The following is a 7,994-nucleotide window of genomic DNA, read 5'->3' on the forward strand; positions in this document are numbered from 1 at the left end:
CATATTATCAGCCAAGGGCGAACCTACTCCCTTCCCAAATTTATCTTTTATTTCTGTCTGTGCCCCAGTTGAAGACACCTCCATTCAACTTCATGCCTATAAGTGCATAAAACACACACTTTTTCACCCTGAAAATCGGGTGCAAATAGCGTGTGCGTGTTATACGCCAATACTTCAATTTTAGCTGCCTCGGAGGGGACAGGGAGGGGGCGGGACGAGTGCCGTCAGATTACATACAGTGAGAATCTCGTTTACTTGGCGGCCTCTGTAATAGGAAGTCCCGTCTCTTGGGAAGCCATTGGACCACTGTTCTGTCTATCATAGGAGATTCTCACTGTATGTAATCTGTCGGCGCTCCTCCCGCCCCCCCCCCCCTGTCCCTTCTAGGCTGCAGATGGGCATCGATCAAGCTGCACTGGTGGCAATGGTGAGGCTGCTGCATTGATGGCAATGGTGAGACTGCTGCATTGATGGCAATTGTGAGGCTGCATTGATGTGGACTGATGAGGCTGCATTGATGTGGACTGATAAGGCTGCATTGATGGCACTTGTAAGGCTGCAAATGGGCATTGATCAGGCTGCAGATGGGCACTGACCCTTATTTTGCTTCAAAGTTCCTTAAAGTTTATGTTTTTTCCCTGAAACTTCCCTCTTAAAATGAAAGCGCGTGTTATACGCCTGTGTGTGTGTTATACGCCGATAAATACGGTAATCACTTTTTGATTTCAGGTCCCATTTAGCAGACAATTTTGTTAGAAGCCCATATACACATAAGTATATTTCTGAATTGCCTCCCTGTGAGAACACTGGAAATGTACAAAATTCTTCACAGATAGTATTCCTGTTGGCCAAAAAAAAAAAAAAAACTCGGGGCCATAGTGCTGCGAAACCTGCACTTAGTATCAAAATTTCATACTTTCCTGATCTTAGCATTGAACATTACTTACATTTAGCTGTGTTTACTGAGCTGCAACTTTTGAAAATTGGATAAGTCTAAACTACAATTGTAATTGTTTTTTAATCCCTGTCCTAAAATATGCATACATTTAAATGCAGAGAAGTTAGCTGCTAAATAATATTGACACATATTAAAAACAATCTTACCATACGATTATATGTGCATTTAATTATTTTATGCATGTGCATAGACATCCAGAAGTCCTGAGATTGTAGCTGGGTGCCACCATCTTGGATGTGATGCCAACAGCTCAGCTGTCTCACAATTCTAACTCAAGCAACACTCTCTAGTATTCCCCTTTGCTCCTTCCTTGGCAACCAGGAGGAGGGGGGTAAATGAGCCAGCACAAACAGTATTTAGACCCTCCCAGAAGAGGAGAGGCCTTTGACATTTAATGAGGGAGGGGGCTGTGCTAGGGAATTCACTATTGCTAAAGAAGTTAAATTATCTTGCAAATTCAGAGGCATATTGCAACCAAAAATTGTTTATGAAAAGTAAAAACACTGCAAGCAAGCATTTAAAATGCTGGGTTTTTATGTACCTGACATATTTTCAATTGGTAACAGGGCATCTTTAAATTAAATGAAACAGTATAAAAACAATTACTTATTTTTTTTCTGCACTATTCTAGTAATATCAGGCTGACTTTTTTTACTTACCACTTAGCAATTCACTGATTAACAAAATGTCAACAAGCTTCCCTTAGGAAAAGGCATTACACTGGCTTCTATTTTGGTCTTTTTTTTTGACACCAGAAAAACACTTTGCATTAATTTTCTTCATGTTGACTTTGTGCCCTTTTCAACACTAATTCGTTTTTGGCTTGCTGTACTTAATCCTAAAATATACTTCATATTTCACAAGACATTCATGTGGTACACTGATTTTCTTTTCGCAGGGGGTGTTCATTTTCAGTGCCGTTCAAATGACTCCTCTAACCATGGGAGACTACGTCTTTCCTGCCTGGGGCCAAGGTGTTGGTTGGTTCATGGCCTTGTCTTCGATGGTGCTGATCCCAGGATACATGATCTATATGTTTGTAACGCTAAAAGGGTCGTTAAAACAGGTATGGACTTCCTCTCTGAGCTGGAACATAATTAATATAATACAATTATTTAGTTTCATTCAGTATAAGAAAATGCCATGGCATAGTTTTGAAATAACTAAAAATGTATCAATAATTTAAGTCTGCTATAAGAAATGCAATTCTACATTCTTGATTGAACAGGTCTTACAAATGATTGTAATCTCTTAAAGTCTGGTAATACTTAAATAGCAAGCAAGTTTTGGAAGGGAGGAAAAGTAGGCAACACAGAGAGTTGAAACTACATGTCACGGGGTCCCATAGAAAAACCATTAAAGCCCAATTAAACTTTTAGTTTATATCAGCTGAATACATCTGGGGTACATGAAAACAAAAGGTGTGCAAAGGCGTATCATCAATTTCTTTAGAAAGCAGCCACAGATGGAGTAGAAACATCTGTCCCCTGCCAGCATGCTGAAGAGAGGGACCTTTGCTCTTTGTGTGAAAGCAGTAGTCTCTCTGCTCTCAGTGTTCACTCTGATACCCCTTGGTTTCCTTTATGGTGACAACTCAATATTTTGGATTTCTCCCTCTTTTCTGTTTTAGTGACAATTGTTACAAGGATAAATAGAGAGCATAAATCTCACTAGAGGGGACACAGACTATTATGATTATATAGGATTTATATAGCGCCAACAGTTTATGCATGACTTTACAGTAAAAAGGGGGACAATTACAATACAGCTGAATACAGAAAAAATAGGAGGGCCCTGCTCATGCATCTTACAATCTAAAGGGAGGGGCAGGTGGTACAAAAAAGGTAATGGCTGCAGGGGATGATCTGATGTAGGGGGCTCAAGTACAGTTCTTAGGTGGAGGTGGGGTAGGTTTCCCTGAATAAGTGAGTTTTCAAGGATCGCCTAAAGGTGGACAGGGTAGGAGCTGAGCAGACATACTGGGGCAGGGAGTTCCAGAGGATGGGGGAGGCTCTGGAGAAGTCCTGGAGGAGAGCATGGGAGGAGGTATCAAGGGAGCTAGAGAGTAGGAGGTCCTGGGTGGAGTGGAAAGGACGATTTGTGTGATATCTGCAGATGAGGTTGTATGATGTAGCTGGGGGTGATGTTGTAGATGGCCTTGTATGTCGTGGTTAGTATTCTGAATTGTATACGTTGGGGTAGGGGTAGCCAATGAAGAGAATGGCATCAGTCATGGATCAGTTAGTAAGGTGTATTAGTCTGGCAGCAGCATTCATGATAGACTGAAGGGGGGATAGCCTGTGTAAAGGTAGACCAGTGAGGAGGGAGTTTCAGTAGTCAAGGTGGGAGATAACTAAGAAGTGAATATGTTGTTTTGTGGTGTCATTAGTTAGAAAGGGGCGAATTCTGGAGATGTTGTAAAGGTAAGGTGGCAAGATTTATCCAATGATTGGATGTGGGGGCCAAATGAGAGGTCAGAGTCTAGTAATACACCCAGTACCCTGGCATGTGTGGAGGGACCAATGGTTGTGGAGTTGATCTCAATGGTAAAGTCATGGGAAGGTGATTGGGAAGGAGGAAATATTACAAGCTCAGTTTTTGAAAGACTGAGTTTGAGGAAGTGGTGTGACATCCATACTGATATGTCGCTTAGTAAGTTTGTGATGCGTGAGGAGATAGAGGCGATGAGTTGAGGAGTCAAGAGATAGATCTGGGTGTCATCAGCATAGAAGTGGTATTGGAAGCCATGAATGGTCATCAACTGGCCCAGGGAAGAGGTATAGAGAGAGAATAGGAGGAGCCCAAGGACAGAGCCTTTGAGTACCCCAACAGAAAGAGGAAGAGGAGCGGAGGAGATGTTCTTATTATGTGACACTGAAAGTGGGCTGAGATAGGGAGAGAACCAGGAAAGAACAGAGTCATGGAGGCCAAGGGAGTGGAGTTCATTGAGGAGGAGTGGGTGGTCAACTGTGTCAAAGTGTCACGTACCTGGTCGGAGGCCGAAGTGCAGAGAGGGCTCCCCTTGAGGCTAAGTGCAGTACACCCCTGAAGATGGTACAGAAGGTGCAGTGCCCAAAGAAGCACAGGTTGCCAGACGGGTTCTGAAGAGTAGGATTGATGGTCACCTGATGTATACTGGATGCAGCAGGGTACACAGCTGGGCAGGAGTCTCTTATAGAACCTCAGTAGTACTTGGCAGCAGTGCACACAGGAGATGGTAGTGAAAGCCAGGCCAGGGGTCAAACACGGTGGCTCCGTCAGGAGCAGATGCAGGTAGCAAAACAGGAACTAACCAAGGTCTTATACAGGAAGGCAAGCCAGGAATAAATAGCAAATTCCGTAATGCAAGCTGGGGTCATATACTGGAGACAGCAGCAGAGTCGGTAGAACAAGCCAGGGGTCAAAGCCAGGAGAGGAGATCACACAGGTCAGATGCAAGCCGGTCACAACAGGAAATCCAAGGGTAAATGCAAAAGGGCTCAGAAACACAGGAAGGCTGAAGACAATCCAGCAATTTGTGAGAGGAGCTCCTGTCCTTATATAGGCCAGTGGCAATTTGTGTACGCCGATGAGCTGTCGCATATGCAGATTCGCCACTGCGTACCATTCGCTAATGCGTAATTCCTCCGTGACACAAAGGCAGCAGAAAGGTCTAAGAGTATGAGTATAGAGTACTGCCCATTGGTTTTAGCAGTTAGTGGGTCCTTGGTGAGTTTTAGTAGGACAGTTTGAGTGGAATGTTGTGGGCGGAAGCCGGACTGTAGGGAATCGAGAAGGTTGCTGTCAGTGAGGTAGCAGACAATAAAAAGCATACAGTGATTTCAACCCTTTATTTATAAAGTTATAGATTTAGTTATACTTGAATTGACCAAAAAGGTATCCAAATGGCAGTCGACTTAGCAAGAAGGGAGAATCGGTTTGGTTTTCAGCGCTTAATCAATTTATTTATTCCTTTCAACGTAAAAACATAAAACAATTGATTTATTCTTCCAGCGCTTACAAGTCATGATACAGCCAAGAGAAGATGTTGTTCACTCAGAAAATGGACCAGAACAGTTGTCAAAGAGTAATTCAGCAAACAAGGAAGCCTATATTTAAAAACACTGTACTAAGAAAATGCAAGTGTAATGTTTTATAAATACAGAATGGTTGACATGACCACATATTTACATCTGGAATAAAGAATTTACCTACCTCCAGTGGCAAAAAAGGGGACCACCAATAGAAGAGCACAAGGAATTCAACTAGGCTATTTTCTTACAGTTTTGTGGAGTAAAATGAATGGTTTGTGTGTTCAGGCAATTTAGACTGTTACTGTTTTTATCTTTACTGTGAGAGTTGAATTTGTAAACCGACAACACCATTTCTAAAGCTGTATTTGGCTATGAAGATACGAGGTTTTTGTGTGACTGATTTTTAATTCTGTATGGAAAAATTTCTTAAGAATACAGCTCCCAAGGTTTTGAGTATTTCAATACAAATATTAGTTCTCTCTTTTTTTTTATTCCAAATTGTTACACAAATTAGTTATCACTTACAAATTGTTTAATCATATTATTTTTAAGAATAATATAACTTTTTTCTGAAAATATTAATCTTAATTTTCTAAACAAGGGTATCCAAGCACAAATCATTTAAACAAATGTTTTAAGGGACCAAATTGTACTTGTATCTTTTGTAGCAAACTAAGGAATTTTATGACACCAGCTTTGCATTCCTTTCAGTAAATTTCATTTCACAGTAGCACAAATGACTGCACTATGAACGCAATATTTAATTCAATAGCAACAAGCTTCTCAATAATTTTTTCTACATTAAGGGCATTTAGATAAACATGTCTCCTATCTAATTTTGTCACCAAGAGGCACTGATGTTGTAAGTGGTAGGGATAACATAATATTTAGAAATACTAGAGAAATATAGGTCACAAAAACTGAAAAAGGGCACCAAATTGTTAGGGCAAAGGACACCCTTAAGCCACACAACACCCTGGTTGGATCTACAGCACCTTCTAAATGGTCAAAATACTATAAGAAGAAACTATACTATAGGTTTAATACTATAAATAAAAGAATATGTTGAATTGCTTTTCGCATTGTTTGGCATTTACAGAAGCACTTTAAATGCCTACGAAGGTGTGACTGTGAGAGAGATGCACAATGAACTTGATAGTTGACCAAGTTTTGTGCTTTTAAAACAATGTTATATAGCACATGTACTTTAAGTAAAAATATTATGTGAAAATATGTTTCTTGTGAATGTTAGTTTGGTTTGTCATTTTTGTCCAAAGAGTATAAAATTAAAAAAATGATATATATGTTCTTGCAATAAATTAATATTCTCAGAATGTCAAGCACATTTATTGTAGAAAATATATACAAAATATTTTAACAGAATTTGTTAAAAGTATTGTTTAGTAGACCCTGGGCCGTCTCATACTCAAATGTAACATATTCAGAATTATAATGTTTGGTATGTCTGTAGCTGAACCAGGCAATACGTCTTGTTGTAACTTTATTTTGTATAAACCTACCAATCTTTGTGAGATTCTTTTGGTATCAGAGCCAACAATATATTGGCCACTGACTGCTGTTTAATAAATGTATTTCAGTCCAATGTTGTTTGGAAACCATGCAGTATTTAAATGTTTGATTGTACACAACAACAACATAAAAAGAAGTTGACAGATATGCTTTGCAGCTATCTTGTATACAACATACCTTATCTACTTTAGCAAAATAGTGATGTAGGAATTACTGTGTTTAAATTGTATCTGTATCTTTTGTAGTATCGACCCTGAAAAAATATATTATATCATTCAATAAGCTTACCTGCAATAAGATATTATTGTTGAGATACAAATAAAGTTATCTATATATAAAATCTATATGTAATGTAACATATGCATAGACAACTATATACAGAGCCTGTTAAAGAGAAAAATGCAGTATCCTTTATATTTAGTATCTTGCAACCTGTTCTATGGACCAAATGTAATATAAGATACATTTTAAATGTCTTTTAATGGTGTCTATCTGTAATAAAAGCACGGTTGTCATGTACGTTTAAAGACTTAGAAATCAAATAAAGAATATATTACAAATAAAGCAGACATTGACTTTTTAAATTAATTCAGAATTTTGCACTGCATTGTGGTAATATGTACTTATTGGAAGATGGGGGATAATTATATAGCTACAGCTTTTTTTTTTTCTTTTTTTTTACAGTCAGAGCTTATTTATCAGAAGGGCTATCTGAAATTAAAGAAAACAGATGTAACTTGTCTGCAATACCTAATACTATACATACACTATAGGGTCTATAATGTATATATTATGGAAAGTGGATACCATTATCAGCTCACAAGGTTACTTGACATGATGGCCTGCAATTTATGGTACATTCATAAAATGTAAGTCTAGGTGTGGAGCCTGTGGTGGGTCACAGATTTCTTTCTGATTAATTTTGCAGAGAGAGCTCTGTTTTCAAAGGAGAGGCCAGTCAAATGATTTTCACAGGTCATGTGACCAGGGTTTCCTGTCCACATTTTTCTTGCATTAACTCCAATAGCTCTTTGCTTGCAAGATTTCAAAACCAAGGGCATTTTTATAGAGTGGGCCCTATTGTTTTGGATATAACAGCCTGCAATCTTCAGGGAGAGCGTTTCACAAGGTTTTGGAATGTGCTTGTGGGGATTTGTGTCCATTCAGCCAAAAGAGCATTTGTGAGCTGAGGGATTGATGTTTGGTGTGAGGTCCTAACTTACAAACAACATTCCAATTCACCAGGTATTATAGACCACTTGAGTTCCTACACTAAACTTGTCAAACCATTTCAGGACCACGCAGGATCACTTTTCTTTGGCAACAAAATCCTGCATTGTCCCAAAGTGTTGGTTTATTATAGTCATTATTTTTAATGTTTGAATAAAAGATCTTATTTTTTGTGAGGATGTGTGCTGGTGAAAATGAACATTTGCAGTGAACATGACATTCCCATGAGCTATACATATATCTTGTCTGCAAAAATGTTCAGA

The 7,994-nt window shown here is 39.0% G+C and overlaps 1 protein-coding gene across 4 annotated transcripts in view; it reads left to right on the forward strand.

The window, feature by feature from the left end:
- Window positions 1-7,065, forward strand: part of SLC6A1 (solute carrier family 6 member 1) — a 275,099-nt gene extending 268,034 nt beyond the window's left edge. For all 4 annotated transcript variants that reach the window (XM_073592351.1, XM_073592350.1, XM_073592349.1 and 1 more), the window contains 2 exons: window positions 1,857-2,024; window positions 4,952-7,065. In XM_073592351.1, the coding sequence (XP_073448452.1) occupies window positions 1,857-2,024; window positions 4,952-5,056 (273 nt within the window). In that variant the 3' untranslated portion in view covers window positions 5,057-7,065. The remainder of the gene's footprint in view (window positions 1-1,856; window positions 2,025-4,951) is intronic.
- Window positions 7,066-7,994: the final 929 nt, after the last annotated feature.

The sequence above is a fragment of the Aquarana catesbeiana genome, linkage group LG07 (assembly GCF_042186555.1).
Source record: "Aquarana catesbeiana isolate 2022-GZ linkage group LG07, ASM4218655v1, whole genome shotgun sequence".
Taxonomy (NCBI): domain Eukaryota; kingdom Metazoa; phylum Chordata; class Amphibia; order Anura; family Ranidae; genus Aquarana; species Aquarana catesbeiana.